Genomic DNA, 24,413 nt, shown 5'->3' on the forward strand with positions numbered 1-24,413 from the left:
CCATTTTAACTCGTACGAGATAACCCCTGGCGTAAGCAACGCGCAGCGCATATTCTTTAAGGTCGTTTTTCCTATATATAGAAAGTTACTGACCTTAGCAGAGCATGCTTGACGTGCAATATCTCCTAGGATACCCATGGACACCCATGATTTCGATAAAATAAAGTGGTGAGTAAAATAGTATAAACATTATGTCCTGTAAATGCATTTGTTAGAGAAATTAAGTATTACTTAGGAATGTATTTAGCAAATTGGTATTGTAATAGGATTATTGTTGGCAATATATTCTGTAGGTAGATGCACTAAGGATGAATGTCGATTTATGGAACTGCACAGGAGAGCTAGAAAACAATTCTTCGGGGCATATTACCTGGTCGAGGGTTTTTCCGGGGTTTTCCCTCAACCCTATTTGAGCAAATGATGGGTAACTTTCGGTGGTCGACCCCGGACTCATTTCACCGGCATTATCACCTTCATCTCATTCAGACGCTAAATATTCTGAGATGTTAATAAAGCGACGTAAAATAACCTACTAAAATAAAAAAAACATAGAAACATTGCTTCTGCTGAAATAGCATTATTTTTTTCTAGTTGGTGCTATGATTACATTCTTTATGTGGTGTAAGACAATGCTTGTTATTTGTTTATGAATTCGGAACCTATTAAAAACACTGTTTCATCCCATTTTGTAAGTTCATATATATGTATATATACTTTTTGCTGGTTGAGTGGAAGAGAAGGCCTTACGGCCTTAACTCTGCCAGCCAAAATAAATCATTATTATTATTATTATTATTATTATTATTATTTTTTTTTTTTCGAAATGATCAACTCTTGCGCCAGTAATTCTCGGCCTTGGTAGCCTCACTTGTACATCATAATCATTATCTTCTATTTCATCAAGGATGCCAAGAAATTCTTTCATTTTCTAATGCCACTTATTTTCTAATTTTATTTTATGAATACTGAAGTACAATACTGACAGTCGAAACTAATCTTTATGCTACAAAAGTCACAGATATTTTAATACATTGTCAAAGAAGGTTAACACACAGAACAATAGTTCAACAATAATAATATTAGGGCTATTCCATATGAAATCGATCAGTAAAAAACCTCGCATTTTTTATACTCTAATTTTTTTCCCTACTTATACAAGGTGCTGAGGGGAGTGCATTTTCAAAAATATACTATCGAAAGTCAAACGGTTTTCGTATTATTGAGCGACAAATTTAGCGTATTTTATAAAAACAAGCCTCTTTCAGCGCTCTGAACTCTGGAACCATTTACTGCAGAACATTGAACAAGAGCTTATTTTGAAGCTGACATTTGTATGTTATGCTAAGAAGTAATCCTTATTTTTATTGTACACAGAGAGACAAATAATCTGATTTTACTTGCTTTTAGGCTTTTTGGCCATTTGTAAAAATGTAAAAAAATATTGAGAAAAAACCTTGCATTATTAAGAGGGATTCGGCATTGTTAGCTTAGTGGTATGGCAATAAGTTTCGAGGGTATTAAATAGATTATTTTCACACGCCTAGACTTGAACGGCGCAGTACCGCGCGCACTGGCCGAGAGCTGAAGATAAGCGAGCGTTGGGCGTCAATTTACTCCTGTGTTTATGAAAACCTGTGATAAAGCAGCACAGCCATGACTGCTATACGACACATCACGTGTTTGTCTCCTCGCCTTGCTTGTCTCGGCTACCTCCCGTCCCACAGTTAGCTGTTTAGTTTACGCGCGTACTATTTATTTTGTTTATTTGATATTTTCAATACTTTCTTATCAGCATACAGTCAGTAAAAAATACGTATTTATTTGTACTTTCAATGCGGAATCTAACTATATATTTTTAAAATATTTTTTCCTAGCCAAAGGCGTCTTAATGAGGAAAAATCTAAATTTCTCCATTTCCATAAAAAGTAAGAAAATCTGTTTATATGTCAATATAAACTTTAATTTCTCAGGATCAAAATAAACCATGATTTTGATCATTGGGTGAAAGGATTTCGGAGCTACAACAGTTTAAAGTTGCTAATTTTATGAAAATACGATAAATTTAAATATTTTAAATTTAAACACTATGAAGTTCTGATGCCTCAAACTTTGCACAAAGCATTGTATCACAGTCCTCTACGTACAAAAAAAGTTTCATTGTATGTAAAAATTGCAAAGTCAATTTTCTCTCTATTTCGGTCGATTTGAGATGGAATAGCTCAATAGTAACTTAGTTTAAACCTACAATACAGAAGGTTTAAGTTTGAACTTTAAACTTGATACAAAGTTTAAACTAATATGAAGAAAATGATTTTTAGTGTAAACTCAGGCTTAAACCAGTATAAAATAAATCGAGATTTAAACTCATTTGGAGAAAACGGCCCTGTGTGTTAAAAAATGAACCCCAAGAATAATGTAACTTAAATACTCGTACATCATTATAAACTGCAATTGATATTTGATTAGAAGGCAGCTGATTATGAAAAGAGGTACAATTTTTCTTTGCGTGTATTGACTCGGATGGAAATTTAATCTGAATGGTTATCTCCAATACTCTGGACAGCTGAGGTCCACTTCATTCTCAATGGTGGAGTCCGTTCTCACAATAATTGTCGAATATGGACAACAGACCACATGCACAGACTAAATGCTATTCATAGCCCCCTATTCATCTTCATTACTCAATTTGTTTGGTAGTCATCATCTTCTTCTTCATTTACGGATTAAATCATTAAACCTGTTCCGACTTCAGCCCATCGTTTTTTTAGATCTGCCTACATTTCGTCTTTCTCTTGGTTTGTAGGTTAGAATATCTGTCTTCATTCATTCTATGTGATCTTTCCAGTTTTGTCAATATGTTTCTATGTTGTCTGTCACTGCAAATATTTCAAAGTCTTATTCAATTCCTATGTTTTCAATTATTTTGTCTTCCCTTGTACAGTTTTTAACCACTCCCCTGATTAACCCGAGTTAACTCGGGTTACTAACTTTTGTCAAAATTTATTAATCCGAGTTAACTCGTTTGAGTCCCATTTTCGTTGCTAAGGATTATTATCCCGAATATATACGTTTCCATCCAGAGAGACAGGAACATTACTCTCAGGTTAAAGGATAAAAAGATGTGGTGCTTCTTAGCACAATACACAGTGCTGAGATGGTCGTCAACAAGGATGATTTGAAGCCGAAAATGGTGGTCAACTATACCAACACAATGGGAGGAGTCGACAAGGTAGACCAACACTTGGCAGCTTATCCTGTCCCGCGAAATAGTGGAAAGCGATATTATAAAAATATCTTCTTTCATCTTCTCTAGTTGGCCCTGTGGAATTCCTACTTTTTGTATACGATATCTGAAGGCAGGAAGACACCCTTGGACTATCGAATGGTGGTAATTCGTAAGATTTTCGAAAAATATACCCCGAATGTCTATCACTTAAGGCAGGATCGCCCAACCCACTTCGGCTTACAGGTAGACATTCTCCAGATGTTATTCCACGAACTCTGAAGAAGAACAACAAACCAGACAGTGTTTCATGTGTAATATTGCGAGAGACTCGAAATACAATCAAATTCGACACGTGCAGATACTACTATCCGGCATGCAATGTGCCACTGTGCATAATACCCTGCTTTCGAGTCTATCACACGACAAGCAACATTTAACGCCTTGATAACAGCACTGGTATTGTACCTCATAAATTAATCCATAAAAGAATATAAGTTGGTAATTAGTTCAGGAGGAAATCAAAGTGGAACAACTACCAGAGCTGGAATCAAGGTGCACGAGATAACTGGGGCTAATATTTCAGGTGTGAATGTATGTCTGTTTCATAGTGATTTTTTAGGTATGTAAGAAAATTAGTGATGTACAGTGATTCTGTAATATTAAATGACCTCTATACAAAAATAAAAAAATATGATACTTTTTTTCACAAAACTGGTAAAATATATAGTAAGGGAAGACGTTAACAGAATGTAAGAATTTTAATTTCTGCTGCTGTTATCTTATTGAGATCTCGTATTTTCTGTATCCAAGATTCAAAACCATAGAGTAAAACTGGTACTGCTAATGTTTTATAGGATATTAATTGTGTCTCTTTTGTTGCTTTGTCATTTAGTGGTCGTTTTATCGTTTCAGTATGCTTTGAATTTTTTAATTAGTTATATTACGACGCTTTATCAGCTGCTGTAGATTAATAACTTTAAATTATTGAGGATTTTGTGGGTCATATTATGTTTTAATAATTGCTCATGGTTTATGTTCTTCTGGTTTATTTTGCTTGGCTAATATTTCTTATGAGCGTTTAGGTAGACTAAAATTAATAAGGGTTCAATGGGATTTATACCTAAAATGACCATATGGTAAGTTTTATTAAGATCTTGTAATATGGCTGCTCCACATTCTAGCGTCTGATGAGATGAAGGTGATTATGACAGCGAAATGAGTCCGGAGTCCAGAGCCGAATGTTATCTAGGATTTGCTCTTAATGGGCTGAGCGAAAACCTCGAAGGTAACCTCAACCAGGTAACCTGTCTCAACCAGGATTCGAACCCAGGCCCGTTCCTTTCACGGTCAGGCATGCTAACCGTTTCTCCACAGCGGTGGACTTGAAATTTTGTTATTTTATACAGGGTGAGTAAGGAAGAAATGTGCATTGTGTGAGGGGTGATAATATTGGTGATCATGAAAAAAAAGTTTACATGAACATATGTCCTGTTCTTAACAGTATCTGACATACAGCTGTTTGAAAATCACGGGCGTTAGTCTCATGTCATTCATCAGAACTCACGTGCGGACGCAAGCAAAATGACATTAGGTTGTAGTAGAATCAATGAAACATATCCTGGGCGTTGGGTCGGTCGCGGTGGAGTCATTTCTTGGCCACCGAGGTCACCCGACCTTACTCCATTTGGATTACTATGTGTGGGGGTGGCTTATGAGCGAAGTCTACAAGCGGAAAGAGGAAACAAGGGAGGAATTTCTCGCTCGCATTTTACATGTTTGTGCTCAAGTAAAGGAATTCCGAATCAGCTCAGATCAGCAACGCAGCAGCTGTATACAAGAGCTGCAAAGTGTATTGAAATTGACGGTGAACTTTTTGAACATGCTCTGTAAAGAAAAGTACACATTTAAATAAAACATAAGGTAACAATGTTTTAATTTACTATCAACTTCACTTTTTCCGTTCCTCATTTGTTTCCATCAGTTTTCTCCGTAACAGTTAAGAACAGGACATATGTTCATATGAACGTTTTTGCTCAGAATCACCAATATTATCACCCCTCAAACCATGTACCTTTCCTCCTGACTCCACCTGTATATCAAGCCTGGGCTCTATTAGCTCAATTGAGTCATTGTAGACCATTCTTTAACTCTCCACTCTCCTTCCCCGGCTGAGACAGTTATGTTTTGGTGCTGTAGTCGCGGACAGGAAGGTTAGTGACGGATTGTATCAGGCTTTTACGAACTTTCGGCTCTCGCTGGTCGCCTGAAATCCACCACTGATGCACAGAACCTCACTCTGCGTTTGTTTGTGTAAGTGAAATGGACACGGGCGGAGGTTTCTGCATCTCTTCCACTTCCCCTCTCATGCCCAGGGCTGTGTATATATTATATCGCTATCATGATCAAATGAGATGTCACATTCTGAGCAATTAAAATGGTTCAAGCATACTTGTTCTATGATTTCGTGTTCTATTGTTATTTTTTGTATAATTTGTTTTTATAATTTGTTTTTTGCCTTGCTTTTTCAACGGATATTTTGAATTGTATTGTTGACATATTTCATCTAATTTTAAAATATGCCTTTCCAGTTAATCTCCTTTACTTGCTACTATTAGCCTATTTGGTCGTCAGCATATAATAATGTTTTCAAGTAATTTGCATTACCCAGTTTTATTCTTTTACTTGTTTTTTTCATTCCTTTTTTTATTATTTAATTTATGTACATATTAAACAAAAGTGAAGAAAGACTGCAATCTAGTTTGACTACTTTGTTAGTGTAAATTTTCCAGTTTTTATGACGACGTATTGTGTTTTTATATAAGTTTTTAATGACTTCTATTAAATATCTCGGAGTTCCACTTTCTTTTAGAATTGTCCAGAGTTTTACTCTACTTACTTTATCGAATGCTTTTGTTTGGTAGTTAGATTATTAATTTCAACTATGTTAGTTACTTTATAATTATGAATTTCACCTGCGTACAGTGTCTCTGGACGTGATGCAAACGTTGCCCTTGACAACACCGAAGAAAAAGAAATGGGCGTACAAAGGTGTTACAACACGCTTATCGAAGGCCACTTTTTGACACTTCCGCACCCAATTGAACCATTAGGAAATCGTTCTCGCACATAATACATCTACTCTACTGCGGAAATGAAGTGACATTACAAAAACATAACGATTCTCGTTATTATAGTTATTTTTGCTGTAGGACGATGTTTTTACATCAGTTGCATTTGGGTACGATAGATTACCATACTGAGCTCTAAAAACCTTGATCTAAAAAGAGGAGGTTTGAAGGAGAAGTGCAATATTTTAATGAAAGCCGTAACTTATGATGGCGAGTTAGGGGAGTTGATCCAGTCGTCCTCGGCATTATACTGGTCGTTGAATCAGAGGATCGTGAGATCAAACACGACAGAGGACGATGGATTTTAAAGGCGATAAAATTCGTAGCATGTCTTCCTTCTAGAGAGAAGTAAAGTTGCGTGCTTCGTGTCGAAGATTTATAGTCAAAATAATATACGGTTAAGGGTCCACCGCTTTGTAGTAATAACGTGTCTGTCTGCGAAACTAGCGGGCCCGGGATCGAATCCTGGTTGAGACAAGTTGCCTGGTTGAGGTTTTTTTTTTGAGGTTTTCCCTCAACTCATTAAAAGGGAATGTGAGTAACTTTCGACGCTACTACTATTAGTATTACTGCTGTTACTGCCATTAGTACTACTGCTGTTACTACTGCTACTACTATTACTACTACTACTGTTACTGCCATTATTGCTTCTATTACTACTGACACTGCCACCACTGCTATAGGCATCCAACAAGGAAAACTTAGTGCGCAGAAACCAGAGGGCGTGACTGTCTCGCGCAGATGACGTATGCTACCGTTCCCAGCATGCTCTCACGCCTACTGCAGGGGAGTAAGAGGAGTATAGCATGCGCGCCGCGAGGAGTCCGAGCTGAGTTTTGCTTGTAGGATATCTGCTTCTACTTCTGTTACTTCTCTAGCCTTTGCCCCAACTATTATTCTAATTGCTCTTTTTTGTGATAAGAATATATTTTTACTATCTGCAGAATTTCCCCAAAATATTATTGCGTAGAACATAATGGAACGAAAATAGGCAAAATATATTGTTTTTAAGATACTGCTGTTTAGATTTTGTTGTAACAACCTAATTGCGAAGCATGTTGATCTAAGTTTGCGGGTTATTTCTTTAATATGATTTTTCCAATTTATTGTATTATTAATATGCAAACCAAGAAATTTTGTTGTTGATGTTTCTACTAGGCATACTTTGTTGATAGTTGTACCTAATGTTTCAGAGATTTAGTAGTAGCAACAGTAGCAGCATTGGTAGTAGCAGTGGTGACAGTACCAGCAGCAGTAGTGACAATATCAGTAGTAGTAGTAGTAGTAGCAGCAGCAGTACTGGTAGTAGCAGTAATGACAGTAACAGTAATATTATTAAGTGTAGTAGTAGTAGTAGTAGTAGTAGTAGCAGTAGTAACAGCAGCAGTGACAGTAATAGCAATAGTGGTAGTAACAGCAACAATACTAATACAGTAGAACCCCGATTATCCGTCACCCTGTTAACCGATTGTTGGATTATCCGTCTGTCATTTTCTCATTTTTTTGATGCAGAAACAATATTGAGTACTGCACAATACATTAGTAAGTATTTTTTTATAGAGAGTGATATTACAAGCCTTTGCCCTTACACATTATGATCTACTGTTCGAGTGACCTGTTTAATTTCTCTGGAAAACGTCTTCCAGAAGTGGCAAAAGAATACAATGTTTTGCTAAGTATCGAAGAGAAGTGCATATAATTGACTGGTTTTGGAAAAGAGGAACTGTGGTTCATCTCACATCGGAATACGAAATGGGAGTTACAGTTGTGCGAGATTTAATAAAAAACAAGGATAAAGTGTATAAATTACTTAAATCTATAACATGAGACCTATAATTTTCCTATCTTTCCACAGAAATCCATCATAGGAAGTTTCCTTGACCCTTGGAAACCCGTCATTCATTCATTCATTCATTCATTCATTCATTCATTCATTCATTCATTCATTCATTCATAATTTTCTGTCAGTGTTAACCCAGCATTCTCCAATCTTTCCTATTTTCTTCCTTCCTCTTAGCCTCCGCATATGATCCATATATCTTAATGCCGTGTATTATTTGATATCTCCTTCTGCCCCGAAATCTTCTCTCGTTCACCATTTCTTCCAGTGAATCCTTCAGTAGGCAGTTTCTTCCCAGTCAGTGACCCAGCCAATTCCTTTTTCTCTTCCTGATCAGCTTCACCATTCTTCTTTCTTCATCCACTCTTTCCAACAGAGCTATTATACTTAAAACTTCTGATCCACTACCTAATCCACTACATGACTACGGAGAATATTACGAAAACTGCATTATGCAACACTTAATTTATGAAAGTTTTCTGTGGTACGGAATATCCGATTTTTCGATTTTTCCGATTAACCGTTCAGCCCACCCCCTTCATTACCACGGATAATAGAGGTTCTACTGTAGTAGTAGTAGTAGTAGTAGTAGTAGTAGTAGTAGCAGTAGTAGTAGTAGTAGTATTAGTAGCACCAGCAGCAGTAGTAGTAATTATAATAGCAGTAACATTGTTTTAATTAACGACTGGTTGCAGTATCAGTATTGGTAATAGCAGTAGTAGCAGTAACAGTAGTACAGTAATATTTCATAGTAGTAGTAGTAGTAGTAGTAACAGCAGCAGCAGTAGCAGTAGTAGCAATAGTGTCAGTAACAGCAGTAATACTAATAGGCCTAGTAGAAGTAGAAGCAGTAGCAGTAGTTGTAATAGCAGTAGCATTGTTTTAATTAACGACGCTTTTATCTGCAACGATGAAATTCACGTGGGAAAGAAACTGTCAACCCACTATCAGACATGGCTCCGTATAGATTCCGTAAATCTACGATGTGTGATCTAGAGCTTAACTTCCTGCCGGAGAAAGCCACGTTAAGTTTCTTATCGTAGTTGAAATTCATTTCTCTCGGCCGGTTTTAAACCTGAGAACCTCGTATAGCATGGTAACACCCGCATGTCGTCCACTTTCATATGATTTCTTAAGTTTTTATTTTTCTTAGGTCACAAATCCAGCTAATCACGTTGCGAAACTTTCTCCGTGTCTGAATGGCATTTACTTTTCTACATCTCGCTTTCAGTTAATAGTCAACATCTGTGTGTCTCAGATCAGGGATCCGAAAGCACTCTTGTTTCGGTTCGTGTTAAAGACACTGCAAGTTATTACCATTTCAACTGCAGAAGAGGAACGACACTTTTTAACATTGACATAGGAGAGAGCGATGTGCTAAAAACTGAAATAGCTTCTTTCACAGCCTGCAATTATTAGCTGTCAGTCAAGACAGGCATATGAGGTTTACGCTGGGGAGTGGACAGTTAAGGTAAGCGTTCACTACATTGTATCGCACTCCTCGTACGAATCGCACGCAACGGATATTTTAAGTGCAGTGCGTTCACTGTAACGGCTCCACCTCATCGCCTCATCGGATTCCACTATCAGCTGTTTAAAACATGACGTCATACGATATTGACATTGCTGAAAACAGAGGAGTTGAGGTTAGGTCTATTAATTATGACTGTTAGCGAATAAGAATTTGTAATTGCTTCATGTGTCATAATTGAAGAGGAAGAAACGAAATAAATGTTGGTTACATAATATATATATATATATATATATGTAAGAAATGACTTGATTACTATAATGGGAACGCCTCAAATTATATAATTCTTCGCAATTTTCTACAAGCGAAATAAGTTTTCCGTCTGCGATTTTGGCGCGACACTGAACATGGCACAACATAATAGTAACAGTTGACCAATTAAAATTGATTTATTAAAGTAGGCCATGATCGCACGCATCGGAAAAGTTGCTCATCCGAGAAACGTGAACGGATTTGCCGAGAGGCGATGCGTGCGATACGATGTAGTGAACGCGGTTACATAACAATTACAGCAAAGATAGTCTTTTTCCGATCCGTGCGATTCGTCCGATGAGTGCGATACGATGTAGTGAACGCTTACCTTTAGAGCATTTAAACCGCATCATCGAGGAAGGTGCTGCGTTAGAAGATGTTATCAGTGTGTGAGTGTTATTAATTCATTTTATGATTTCGTGTTCGTGTGATATTAAGAGTGATCATGACAAAACCACCGGGCTCGGGTTCGATTCCCAACAGGGAAGGAAAACGTGTATTCTTACCATGGATATCTATTTAAGTGTGTCCCTTAACTTGTTGTCCTATATCGTCTCAAGTGGTGATCTTGCGTCATGTTAATAAAAAAATAACAGATTCTCACTGATTTTAATGCCTGCTGTTCATTCACAACCCTCACAGGAGTAAGACACATCCTTGAATTACATAATGATGATGATGATGATGATGATGATGATGATGATGATGACAATGATGATGAATTGGAAAACTATTTATCATTCGCCTAAAATGACAATGAAAAATTTAAATTTTCAGGTTAAATAAGTTGGTATCACTTGTGAGGTTCAGACCTGTTTTCGGACAGTTGACTAAACAACAACAAAAAAACAGGTCGTCTCTACACAATCAATACAAAAGGAAAATCCTTTAAAAAAAAAGAGTAAAAATAAAAAATTCAAGGCCACTGGTAGACTCTACCCTTCAAAGCCGTAAACATAATGTGAAGGCCATGTCATTTATATGATAGGCCTAGTACTTTTTTAAGGTGGTTATTTAACGACGCTGTATCAACTACTAGGTTATTTAGCGTCGATGAGATTGGTGATAGCGAGATGAGGCCGAGGATTCGCCATAGATTACCTGGCATTCACCTTGCGGGTGGGGAAAACCTCTGAAAAAAACCTACCGATTAATCAGCGGGGATCGAACCCGCACCCGAGCGCAACTTCGGACCGGCAGGCAAGCGCCTTAACCGACTGAGCCACGCCGGTGGCTATATATGATAGTACTAAAATGCAAGATGAGTAAACACAGCTTTTACTTACTTACTTACTTACTTACTTACTTACTTAATGGCTTTTAAGGAACCCGCAGGTTCATTACCGCCTTCACATAAGCCCGCCATCGGTCCCTATCCTCAGCAAGATTAATCCAGTCTCTATCATCACATCCCACCTCCCTCAAATCCATTTTAATATTATCTTCCCGTCTACGTCTCGGCCTCCCCAAAGGTTTTTTTCCCTTCGGCCTCCCAACTAATACTCTATATGCATTTCTGGATTCGCCCACAAGGCTTACTGGCTTTTAAGGAACCCGGAGATTCATTGCCGCCCTCACATAAGCCCGCCATTGGTCCCTATCCTGAGCAAGATTAATCCATTCTCTATCATCATATCCCACCTCCCTCAAATCCATTTTAATATTATCTTCCCATCTACGTCTCGGCCTCCCCAAAGGTCTTTTTCCCTCCGGCCTCTCAACTAACACTCTATATGCATTTCTGGATTCGCCCGTACGTGCTACATGCCCTGCCCATCTCAAACGTCTGGATTTAATGTTCCTAATTATGTCAGGTGAAGAATACAATGCGTGCAATTCTGTGTTGTGTAACTTTCTCCATTCTTCTGTAACTTCATCCCTCTTAGCCCCAAATATTTTCCTAAGCACCTTATTCTCAAACACCCTTAATCTCTGTTCCTCTCTCAAAGTGAGAGTCCAAGAGTCACAACCATACAGAACAACCGGTTTTATAAATTCTAACTTTCAGATTTTTCGACAGCAGACTGGATGATAAAAGCTTCTCAACCGAATAATAACAGGCATTTCCCATATTTATTCTGTGTTTAATTTCCTCCCGAGTATCATTTATATTTGTTACTGTTGCTCCCAGATATTTTAATTTTTCCGCCTCTTCAAAAGATAAATTTCCAATTTTTATATTTCCATTTCGTACAATATTCTCGTCACGAAACATAATCGTATACTTGGACAAGTGAGCGATACTGTAATAAAAAATCAGAACGCGCCGAACGAATTTTTTCCGGTAAATGAGCATCTACCTTTATTATACTTCTATTCGGCCGCTTTGCGAGAAAGTGGTGAAAGGCCGCCTGGCCATAACAACACGCATTCCTTTTATTTACATTCAATAAAACAAGCCGTCCACGAGTATACTTACGTAAGACCAGTTTCCGAGCGCTAGTTTTCTGCATACTGCATGCTGGACCACTTTCTTTTCATGACACACGCTTTTCTTGCCGTAAACCTGAGTTCAAAACCTTCTGAATCCATTTTACATTGTCCTCAACTGTGATCGAATGTTAGCGTTTTCGAATAGAGTAGAGGACACCTAAGTACGACTCCCGTAAATAAATTAAAGATTTATCTTTCTGTCAAAGGGATTAGATGTCCCTTATTTTGTGTTCTGTGGCGTTAGTTGGATAGCGCTGTGGTGTCGCGATTAAAGTGTTGCGCTGCAAGCCGAAAGTCTCGAGTTCGATTTCTTTTCTCCATTAATCTTATCCTTACGGCCGCACTCAGACTCTACAGCAGTGATGTCAAAGCAAGCGCATTTTTCTGAACTTGACGTCGTGCGCGGGCAGCAAGTGCTGAGTATGGAAAGAGGAAGGGTTGTGTATATGAATAAGCAACCTGTTGGATTAAGGAAACAGTGGTGCACAAACTTCAAACGGAACGTGAAATTTTATGTCGTTATTTTCATACGGCTTCTTTCTGTTTAATATTATCTATAATGTCTGTATAACAAAAGTACTAACACTGATTTCTTAATATTGCACTTGTGTTTCGAATCTTAATAACATAATAGAGAGTTAAGAAGGAATATTCACTTAAATTCCATAGTAGTATACTATTATACTGTATTAAGTGGATGAAACACATCATTCATAAAGAAAGTGATATTCTAAAGAAAGAGATTGAATATGACATGATAAGTTGGAATTTATATTGATGGTATCTTTAGCCTTACAAAAGTAATCAATAAACTAATCAAAACAATATTACAGTACAAAGCAAAGTTACCTAGGTACTGTATCTGTTTTAAGTGTAACTAATATTACATAACAAAACTCTTATTGCATTATGCTTTTAAGGTGATATTTGTGAGCAAGTTCCTATCATCAGAATATTAAATTTTTTCTCGAAATCTGCTGAAGCTATAGAGCTGACATTTTTACAACACATGGGCATATATATTTTGCTTATGATGTAACAGTAGTAGCTTTCTTAATTCATTTCCTTATAAACAATTTCCATGCGAATATTTTCAAAATTTTCAATACACTATCTTCAGTAATACGTATAGGCATATACGGTATATTAGATTTACGAAAACATTCTGTAAGGCTATTAAATAAATAGGTCTATACCTGAAAATTAACTTTCCTATACGAAAAGTTGAGAAAATATTTATTTTGAATAAAAAAATCAAACTTGTGAAAAATGAGCATTAAAATTAAAACTTACATTCTTATAATGCACTTATACTTCTCAGACAAATCTAAAAATTAACATGGATACAGTTTTAATAAGTTCTCTTCCCTTTATCTATTGAATCAGTGCTGGCCATCCCTGAATATAGCTCGACCAAGCGGCATATACCTCCTCTTTCGTCTGTCTCTTTCCTTTCCGCTGTAAAGCGCTCAGGCTCTCCTGGGCTCTAAAGCGCGCGCTTGATTCTGTGGGCATCAATTGACATGCCTGCTCTACAGATATGAGTGTCAGGAGTATTTAATTGAAAATAAAGGCGGCAAGAACGTAGGGTGTCCCTACTACTACTCATGTCGATTGCCTTAGCCTCCCGCTACTTTGTAGGCCTCCGTGGCCTGTAATAGGAATAACATAACTTTATCGTGCTAAGCGGTATCCTTCCGCCATATTGAGTCCATAACTAAAAGGTTCCACTAACAGTGGAAGTTCCCGCTTGGGCTGATTACCTGGTTGGGTTTTTTCCGAGGTTTTCCCCAACCATAAGGCAAATGTCAGGTAATCTAAGGCGAATCCTCGGCCTCATCTCGCCAAATATCATCTCGCTATCACCAATTCCACCGACGCTAAATAACCTCATAGTTGATACAGCGTCGTTAAATAACCAAGTAAAAAAAACAGTGGACGTGTACAGTAGTAACATTAAACCCTCATAGATGTCGCTGGTGCCGAGAAGCGTACTTAATTATTACATCAAGGAATATCCAGAGTGCACCACAGGTGATGAGTTCACATTACACTCGTAATGAATAATAATGATGATGGTGGTAGTGGTGAAGAATTGTTGGGATGACACGGTGAACCCAGAGTACCGAAGTGTTGTCTGGACCACGGACTTGCTCATCACAAGTTATAAATTCAGGATAGGGCAAGATTTGAACCCGGACTCCCTGACTTATAAGCCCAGCGTGCTAGCATTGAGCCACCGTGGCGGTTAAAATGTATATTAATGCACTATATTTACTCGTATGTATACTATGCACCCAAGGGACTAGCCGTATCGGAAGCAGATGGCTGCTGTAGGTTTGTTGTTATTAAAGGCAGGAATTCTATGCAAATGCATATTTTTATAATGTGAAGGATCCAGGGAAAAAAACCAGGTTAGTCACTTTTTCCATGAAACCTGTTTTTTTTTCTGAAACAGTTGACTTACCTGCTTCTTTTCCTGTACGCCAAAAGTTTGAAGGCAAATAAACCCATGACTAATCCGTTTCTTTTCCTGTTTCATACCTCTGAAAGATAGTCCTTGCCATAGAGAATCTAATGGCACCTCAAACTCTATCTCGACAAAAAAGTGACTTACCTGGTTTTTTCCCTGGACCCTTCATATAAGCTTGCTACACTTCTCAAACTTCGTAAATATCCGTTTGTCCACCGCTGTGGAGTAACAGTTAGCACGTCTGAGCGTAAAACGAGCGGTTCCGGGTTCAAATACTGGTTGGTACAAGTTACCAGGTTGAAGTTTTTCCAATTTAAGCAGAATTTCTTGGTAACTTTCGGCGTTGGATCTCGGACTCATTTCATTATTAATTCACATATCCATACCATAGCTCGGGTTAAGTTCACAGTGTGGCGTACTGTACTTGTACAAGAGTGCGGCCGTTCGACTACCCAATCATTCACAGAATAGGAGTGGTAAGCACAATACCCTCCTCCGTACAAGAGAAAAAAATATATATCCGTTTCGTAACTTAGTGAACCGAAATGGGTTACTATAAACTCCTATAAATTCCTAAATACTATGTTTGTGCCTGAAAAACGCCTTTTTTAGTATTTTGCTTGTATTAAAAATAAAAATACCGGTACACGAAATGCAAAAATGCCCCAAAATACTATTTAAAACGTAAAAAAAGTATAGCCTATATCTTACATAAGCAATGATTTAACAAGTTTTTTCATATTGGTCTTAGAAGGAGAGGGAAGAAAATTTTAATTTCCTGGAACCGAAGTTCAATTGGAAAAGTCCATCCTGAAGGGGTGGTAAGTTGTTCAAGTTAGGCGAGAGCTTACAAATTAATTTTTGCGTCAATGCACCCCGTTATGCGAAATAAAACTCACCAATCAGCTGTCAGACACTTTCATTGATAGAATTTGAGTCTTCAGTTCAGAAACTCCAGTTCTTTGTACTTAAATTCCTCCTAAAATGAAATATTTATTAAAATTAAAATTAGTATTATTGTTAGTTTTATAAAAGTCCTAAATTTGATTTTACAAAAGTCCTAAATCTCTCTTTTTTTTTAGCACTTAGAAATCCGTTACCTACTGATAATAGATGTACTTATCAGCCAGAATCACAATCAGAGGAAGTAGTGAAGTGTGAAGTATTGCAATGCCTCCGATTAAATGTTTCAGAAGAGATCTTGTGGCACAGTAGACAAATTTTGCAAAATTGCTACCGCAATAAAAATTTATTCAGGCTACCACTGCGTAACGCTCTTACAAAAAGATCTCAGTCCGTCAACATGTAGCGTTGGTACACAATTTGCAATGGGATGATAAGAGAGCATCTCAGAACTGCTAAAAACCTTAAACCCCATGATTATCATGCTAACGTCTCTCTAGAACTTGTTTTGAAATATTTTGAATGCGAAGTTTAGCATCTTTAACAACCCAACATGCTAATTACAATGGCCTTCGCAGTCAGTTTTCATCAAGTTAACTAATATTAAGGTACCGAATGTGTGCCCCTGAGCTGTCTTTGAAGGAGAGCCTGTACAACAAGCTTGTAGACTTTTTTTTTCCGAGACACCTTATTAAGACGTAACGATTGTATGTGTTTGATTAGAAGTACTTTCAACTGTAGTAACTTAGAGCAAAGATAAGGAAAATATGTTTTAGTTATAGCACATATGATAGATTTCTTCTTAAGTTCAAGGATTAGACCAAATCTGTTCTACCTTCAAGTAAAGGATGGTTTTTCTTCTATTTTCTCTTGTTCCATTACACGTAGTATGAAGTAAGAATTACTACTGCTGCAAAAATTGATTTCTAGATTTTCACAGAAACACATGTCTTCAGCATCTGTAATATCGAAAGTAGGCCGCTGGCATTATGTGTCTTCCGCCAATCCGCCCGCTCATATGTTTTTCTCACGGATTTTTTCACATTTAGAAATAGACTCAATCTCCTGAGAAATATGTGTATCAACTTAACAATTTTTATTCGGTGTTATGTTGGAGTTGCATAAAATTAAAATGTATTCGAAATGAGTAGGCTACAGCTTTCTTCTTTAAAAATGTTTCTTATACAAGACAGTTCCTGATGAAACAGTATAAAGGTAGGGATCCCATTTTAAGGTACGGTCACACGTCGCTACTTTTGCAGCTATGCAGTACAAAAAACTGCGCAACTCTCGTACTGCGACGTGTGAACAACGGTGCAACCCGAAAAGTAGCGGCTGCCAAACCTGCTGCCCGCTACTTTTTCATGCTGCGCGCAGCTTAGAAGTAGCGACGTGTGAACAGGGTTCTCAGGGTTACAGCCGCAGCATTTTTGATATCGGTTTTGTTGAAACTTTTGCTGCAGTTGCGACCAGTGTTGCCACCCAAGTGTGCCAATGATACTTTCATTGTTTGGGTCCCTATATTTTAATGTTAGATGTGATGAAAATAAATTATTTGTAACAGTTACTAAATGCACAACACAGTCTGAGTACATTTGCTGACGATATAATTCATTTTTTTTAATTTTCCTTAGCTTAGTTTCAAACAGGAGGGTTGCCAACATTGATTCCGTGAATATGCTGTTGGTTATCATTTAAGTACATAGGCCTTTTTAGAAGCTTTAAAGTAAAAATAATGCCAATTTCTGAATACTAGTTAGGACAGAAAAGCAAATAACTTAATAGATAAGTAAGCTTTCGCATGAGTTTATTAATAATGCGAACATAACCACAAAATGTAGGGGAGAGTCGGGTAGTATCGGACATCGGGTAATATCGGACAGTGAGTTTCTTTCATCTACCACACGATGATAGTACCTGATTGACATGGTTACGTTTCTGTGATGTCGCATAGAGAAACGTAACCATGTCATTCAGGTACTACCATATGATGGTAGATGAAAGAAACGCACTATCCGATATTACCCGATGTCCGATACTACCCGACTCTCCCCTATATTGAGAAGTCAACACGGAGATGGAAACCTGCAGCTAGACTGCGGCTGCAAAAGTAGCGCCTTGTGTGTGAACAGACTCGCAACCTCCAATTGCAACTTTTGCAGCACTCGGGTTGCGCAGCACGAAAAGTAACGTGCAGCGCTCTACTTTTGGCTTACGTGTGAACACGACACGCAGCTTTTGCAGCTGCAGTACAAAAGTTGCGCAACAAAAGTAGCGACGTGTGACCGTACCTTTACGGTGAATGAAAATCAGGTTAATTTCGATGTTATTTCGCATTTAAAAATACAACTTTCTGACTTTCGTCGAACAAAATACATTACTATAGTCGCGTCGCTGTTATTTCCGGCGTGACTCCTCCTCTTTTCTTACGCCTTAGAAAGTGAACGCTCTATAAAATCTAGGTAGGTAGTATAGTAATATTCTATACTGCTTTATATAATGACAATAAAGTTAAATTTTCACTCTTCAGAAGATTACAGTTTTCTTTTTCTGCATTTTATTTTACACTAGGCATCAGGTACATCACGAGGTAAAGTCCAAAAATAGTCTGCTAGCATATTGGTACTCCATTGTCCTTGGTATAATTAATGAAGGACAATCACTTCGAATCTTTGTAGGAAGGAAAAGAGAGAGCCGCCTGGATTGCATTCAAGGAGGTTGTATTAAATTTTCTGGGTAACTGTTGAAGTGAGAACTATGAAGAATTAGTGAAAAATTTACTGTTGCCGTATGAAACTATAGGTTCTAAAATGTCCCTGAAAATTCACTTCTTTCCCTTCCATCTTGACTTTTTCCCCGAGAATTGTGGCGATTTCAGTGATGAGCATGATGAGCGCTTTCATCAGGAAATTTCAACTATGGAAAAAAGAAAGTTTTCTCGGCGCAGGCTTAAAAACGGTTTGTATACAACGTGATCCAATTTGAGGTTGTTCAAGCATCCCCTCAGAATTTCATATACAGTCTTAGAAACAATTGATGACGCAACTCTTGTTGGTGAACGGGTTTAATTACACTGCGTAACATTTTTTGCGCTGGGTATGTGACACATGTTTTCTACATAATTTGAGCCTCCTGAATACGAATTTGACAATAAAAACCAGTTGTTGGCTACGGTTTTTGAGAAATTTTCGAATTTATATATGTATTGAATTAAAATTTCAACATTTCGTAAAAACATAAACATTTCTCTTGAAAAACACTAATTTCGAATAAATTTGGGCCAAAAAAATTAATGCAGGCTATACACACAATTTCGCGTTATCTTGCGAGTTTAAACCTAAGGTATTTTGATCTAAAATGACTTTAAACATAAAATTGTTGCTTTTATCAGCTGAAAACCCGTATTTCGCCAATCTGCGGTTTTCGAATAGGTATATTTATATAGAAGTTGTCTTGGATCCAGAATGATAGCAATAGTCGGAAAACTTTAAGATAAATATGGATGATGTAAGGAATCAGTGTAGAGTACAGACAAAGAAGAAAACAGTGGTATAACCTAACCATGTGAAAGAATAGAAGGAAGTAGATTGGCCAGCATAGCATTACTGTTTGTGACTCATGAGAAGAAGAGTGCGGAGTGAAGCGACAGGGGGAAGTATGTTAGTGATATGAACGCTTACATTATGTAACACAATAGCGATGCTATTCTAAATGCATTAACACATATGCAGACTTCATCAGTTGCTTATCATTGCTCTTGTGCTCAGGAAGTGAAAAGTTAAGTTAGTAATTATAATTCGTACTAGATTAAGCTTTTTTTATAATGGCGAGTACTTCATTTTTCATCATTCACCTATATGCAGCCAGTTTTGTAGATCAATGTACTGACAGAGTCGTTGTCCATAGGAGGTTGGTCTAAGCTACACCCACAATGAGATGAAATGATGGAGATTTGTTGGAATGCCACAGGGGAACCGGAACTCCCGGAGAAAAACCCTGTGTTATCTGGACAATGGCTTGCTCAACACAAGTTATAAATCAGGGGTAAATCGGGAATCGAACCCGGATCCACAGGATTATAAGTCCAGCGCTCTAGCCACTAGACTATCGTGACGGCATATTAAGCAATTATTAAAATAATTATATCCTTTAATTACCATGCGCTCATTGTAACTAATGTTTTCGGAATTAATTATGTTTATCATAATCAGCAGCCACAGTCATGTCACATACTTCCCGCTCGTCTTATCATGAATAACCAACAATAGAAGGAAAACCACCGAAGAGGTGGAGGGGCAGTTGGCCGTCCACTTCCCCCGAAAATTAGGATTAATCACTTCGGTAAAACAATGTTTGTATCTCAAATAAGTAGAAGAAGACAAATATACAATTCTAACAAAGATTTGAATGCATTTTTTTACTGACCCCTGTTTTCTTACTTAAACCATATCCATGAGATTGTTTTCTTTAATTTTTCTGATAACGCCTGGTAGCTTGTCATGAAGATAATACAATGTCAACTACAATGTCCGCCAAAGACGGCCCTCAGTCTGTTTGCAAAAGGAGAAGGATCGTGCTTCGTAAAGCACCCCGGTATCCAACTTGTCCTGTTGTCAAGATCCAGTAAATGATTTCCATTCAGAGTGATGGGCAAAGTTCATAACAGGCATTGCATAGAATATAATTATCAGAAGTGGCGTGTGTGCTCTAAGTGAACGGCAACTACAGATGTCTGTACTCCTTGCAGTAGTAGTAACAGTAGCAGCAGTAGTAGTTCATAAGTGTTCTGCCCATGGGCAGGTCTTTCACTGCAAACCCAGCATTCTCCAATCTTTCCTATTTTCTGCCTTCCTCTTAGGTGGTAGTAGTAGTAGTAGTAGTAGTAGTAGTAGTAGTAGTAGTAGTAGTAGTAGTAGTAGTAGTAGTTTATTTAACGACGCTTTCAACCAAAGAGGCAAGAGTGGGCAAAATACTGACATCCTAGTTTTTTAAATACAAATACAAAATATTTCAAAGGGTAGTATATTACTGTACATACAAACACAAAAATTTGTTCAAAAATTCACCGTAATACACTGTAATTCAAATACTCAAAATACATTTGTATTTTTTTAGTTGGTTATTTAACGACACTGTATCAACTACGAGGTTATTTAGCGTCGATGAGACTGGTGTTAGCGAGATGAGGCCGAAGATTTGTCATAGATTACCTGGCATTCACCTTACGGTTGGGGAAAACCTCGGAAAAAACCCAACCAGGTAATCAGCCCAAGCGGGGATCGAACCCGCGCCCGAGAGCAACTTCAGACCGGCAGGTAAGCGCCTTAATCGACTGAGCCACGCCGCTGGCTCATTTCATTTCAATTACTCGATGGGATACATAGAGAAATATGGATATTTAGTTTCAGAGCTCAAATATTTCGATTACAATTGAAGAGTCCACTGCAAGAATGATGGATGTCATTTGGAGTACATTTTGCAGGAGAAGCAATTGAAAGTTTGAAATGCTTAGCGCTCAAAGCTTACCTGTAATTTTCCGATCATTACTGGACAATGACTATCAGTGTTAATGCCATATAACTCTGTATGTACATTCTATATGTCTTAAGCTATGCATTGACAGTCTTGGTTCATTTTCGACAAGAAAGTGACATCCATCATTCTTGCAGTGGACTCTTCAATTTATAAACACTGTGTCTATCTTACTTATTTACTTATGACTTTTAAGGAAACCGGAGGTTCATTGCCGCCCTCACATAAGCCCGCCATCGGTCCCTATCCTGAGCAAGATTAATCCAGTCTCTATCAACATATCCCACCTCCCTCAAATCCATTTTAATATTATCCTCCCATCTACATCTCGGCCTCTCCAAAGGTATTTTTCTCTCAGGCCTCCCAACTAACACTTTATATGCATTTCTGGATTCGCCCATTCGTGCTACATGCACTGTATTTAACTACTTATCATAAATCATAATTCTTAAAATAATTTTCTGCTGGTATCAGGAATTTTACAACATTATTCAATGACCATAAAAAATACTATAAATTCTGATTCAGATGCTTCGTGTTTTAAATGACTACAATCATGTTTTTTTTTTTTTTTTTTTTGTATATATACTGTATGGTCTATGAAAACTACGAATTAGATACATATTACTACTGTACAATTTATACAGTCTTCTAGAACAGGCAAAATAAAATGTTTGAAGTTCCTGTGGGATAATTTTTATTTTTATACAATTATTGAAAATCTAAAATATTAACTTCAAGAATACACATTCTGGAATACTGAAAAAAGAAGCAAAATATGTTCTGCTAACAAGTTCCTTAACGTTTTATCTGAACAGGATACCTGAACATTCTTCCATCTTCCAATCATCATTAAATTATTCTAAACTTGATTACTACTGTTTCCTTAAAAAAGAATTTCTCAAAAAGTTCATCAGAAAAATATCCCCTTGCTGGTGAATGTATAAATCCTGCAAAAACGAACGGCCCTTCTACCAAGCAGAACACAATTTCAACAGCCACTTTAAGGGGAGAGGATGGTATTTTTTTTTTAACTTTTTTCCTATTTGGTGTAAAATATTAATTTTTTGTATGTAGAGAGCTCATAGCTGTGGAAACTCAACCAAATAAAAATATTTTGAAAAAAAAAAAATTATTTGGGGCCCAAATTTGAAAAAAAAATATACCCAATGCAGAATTGTACTAAAACCGATATATCTAAACCGTTTTTGAAGATAGATTCAAACAGTTTTTTGCAATGTATTTGCAAAAGCATGTTCTACAAACTGTCTGTAACAGAATTTTGATATTAGTCCCTACGTTTTGTAAAATAAATAATTAAAATTTATTAACAATTTTCTGAGTTCCTTTCTTGCAAACAAACAGACATATTTGTAAAATGAAATCAATTAAGAAAACTCTGTTACAGAGAAAAGTTTCCTAATAGTCTAAAGAATGTGTATTATAAATTTCATGCATGTATCTTTAATAGTTCAGAAATTATATCCATTTTTGTCTGGCAATGTAGCAAAAAGAATGAAGTTACTGGAAACCGATAAAAGCGGGCATGTGATTTAAAAATCCATAGCGCAGGAAGTTTAAAAATGACGTCTCAACATCCGATAAGGGCACAAATACCCACAAAAGTTATGCAATGCATTCCACACATATCAAAGGGTATTTTAAAGAAAAAAAAATTGAAAATTTAATTTACCGGAAACAATAAAAGTGGGCGAGTGATTTAAAAATCCATAACGCAGGAAGTTTAAAAATGGCGACTCAACATCCGATAAGGGCATAAATACCCACAAAATGTTATGCTATGCATTCCACATATATCACAGAGTATTTTAATGAATTTTTATTTTTTTTAATTTACACAGTTTACATCAAAAAATACCATCCTCTCCCCTAAGAACTTCAGCAGGATAGCAGCACACCTTCGTATCCGTTTCATTTCACTGTAGAAACAGAACCGGAAATACACGCAAAAAGAAAGATAGGCAGTGCGAACAACTTTTGTAGCCAGAGTAAGTAACTTAAAAAAGAAGTATTTGAATTTAAATAGGCTAAAAAATATATATGAATTTTACATATTTAAATAAAAAATACAAAATACTTTCGAAAATTCTTTGAAATTACACAATATAAAATACAAATATATTTTAAATACATGTATTTCAAACATTACCTAGCCCTGTGTATGGTTATTCAGCGTCGAAATTCTATATGGGCGAGAAATAAATTTTTCTCTACGAAATAAGAGCGAAATTCCATTTTAGAAAAAATTTTTGTGTTTTTGTAAAAAAAAATATATAATTATCTAAAAGCTCCGCAACATATAGGTTCTTATATATTTTTAAACAGTTTGGTCATCCCTTGTTAGCTGTTACATGTTAAGCATGAATAGCATAAGCTTCTGTTAACACAATGATGACATTAAATTTTTACCATCAAACTTTCCATAAAAAAATTCCATCTAAAAACGCTACAAAATGCTACATTCTAACATTAAAATTTCTAAAGTGTTAAATTTTTTACTTTAAGCTGATGAATCTACCACCTCTAGCCAACAGTAAAATCGTGCTATCTGTCAAACTACAGCCATTTAGTCTACGTTTGTGGGGGAAAACAGTGAACGATATGTCTTATCGAATTTATTTCCAACTTCTAGTACGACATATCTACAACACGTCGTTCCGTTTGTGGGCCATGTAACAGCCAAGAACTATTGCATGCCATGTAAGTAGCGACCAGAATGAATTAGCAAAGTCGTGTTATCACTATGATGTACCTGTGAACTGGCTATCAACGACAAATGTACAGATTTAAATGAAGCTAGTGTCGAGTAAAGATAACCAAAGTTTCAAACTGGTAAACTGAAATTTCTTTAAAATGCGTCCGGCAAGAAAGAAGCTATTTCATGAGGAGAGCCGCACGAGCATACTCGTACTTTGCCCAGAAACATGCTAATTGTCGCACAGAAAAATGAAAGAGGAGACTCAAGGTTAGGTTCTCCCTGGTCTTTTACGGTCTTGTTTCCGAAGACCTCTCGACTCCGTACCGTATTATTTACATGTCGCTTCATGCTGACTAATCAATGCAGTTGTCATTGC

The 24,413-nt window shown here is 36.9% G+C and overlaps 1 protein-coding gene across 4 annotated transcripts in view; it reads left to right on the forward strand.

Moving 5' to 3' along the window:
• The window catches only part of LOC138704708 (fatty-acid amide hydrolase 2-B-like), an 88,140-nt gene that overhangs the window by 26,489 nt on the left and 37,238 nt on the right, over positions 1 to 24,413 (forward strand). The window contains exon 1 of one of the 4 annotated variants that reach the window (XM_069832851.1): positions 24,271 to 24,304. The exons of the other annotated variants lie outside the window; for them this stretch is intronic. Within the exon in view, the coding sequence (XP_069688952.1) occupies positions 24,286 to 24,304 (19 nt within the window). The 5' untranslated portion in view covers positions 24,271 to 24,285. Of the gene's footprint in view, positions 1 to 24,270; positions 24,305 to 24,413 lie in introns of those variants that run through there. 4 annotated transcript variants of the gene reach the window in all.

Source organism: Periplaneta americana, chromosome 8 (genome assembly GCF_040183065.1).
Source record: "Periplaneta americana isolate PAMFEO1 chromosome 8, P.americana_PAMFEO1_priV1, whole genome shotgun sequence".
Classification (NCBI taxonomy): domain Eukaryota; kingdom Metazoa; phylum Arthropoda; class Insecta; order Blattodea; family Blattidae; genus Periplaneta; species Periplaneta americana.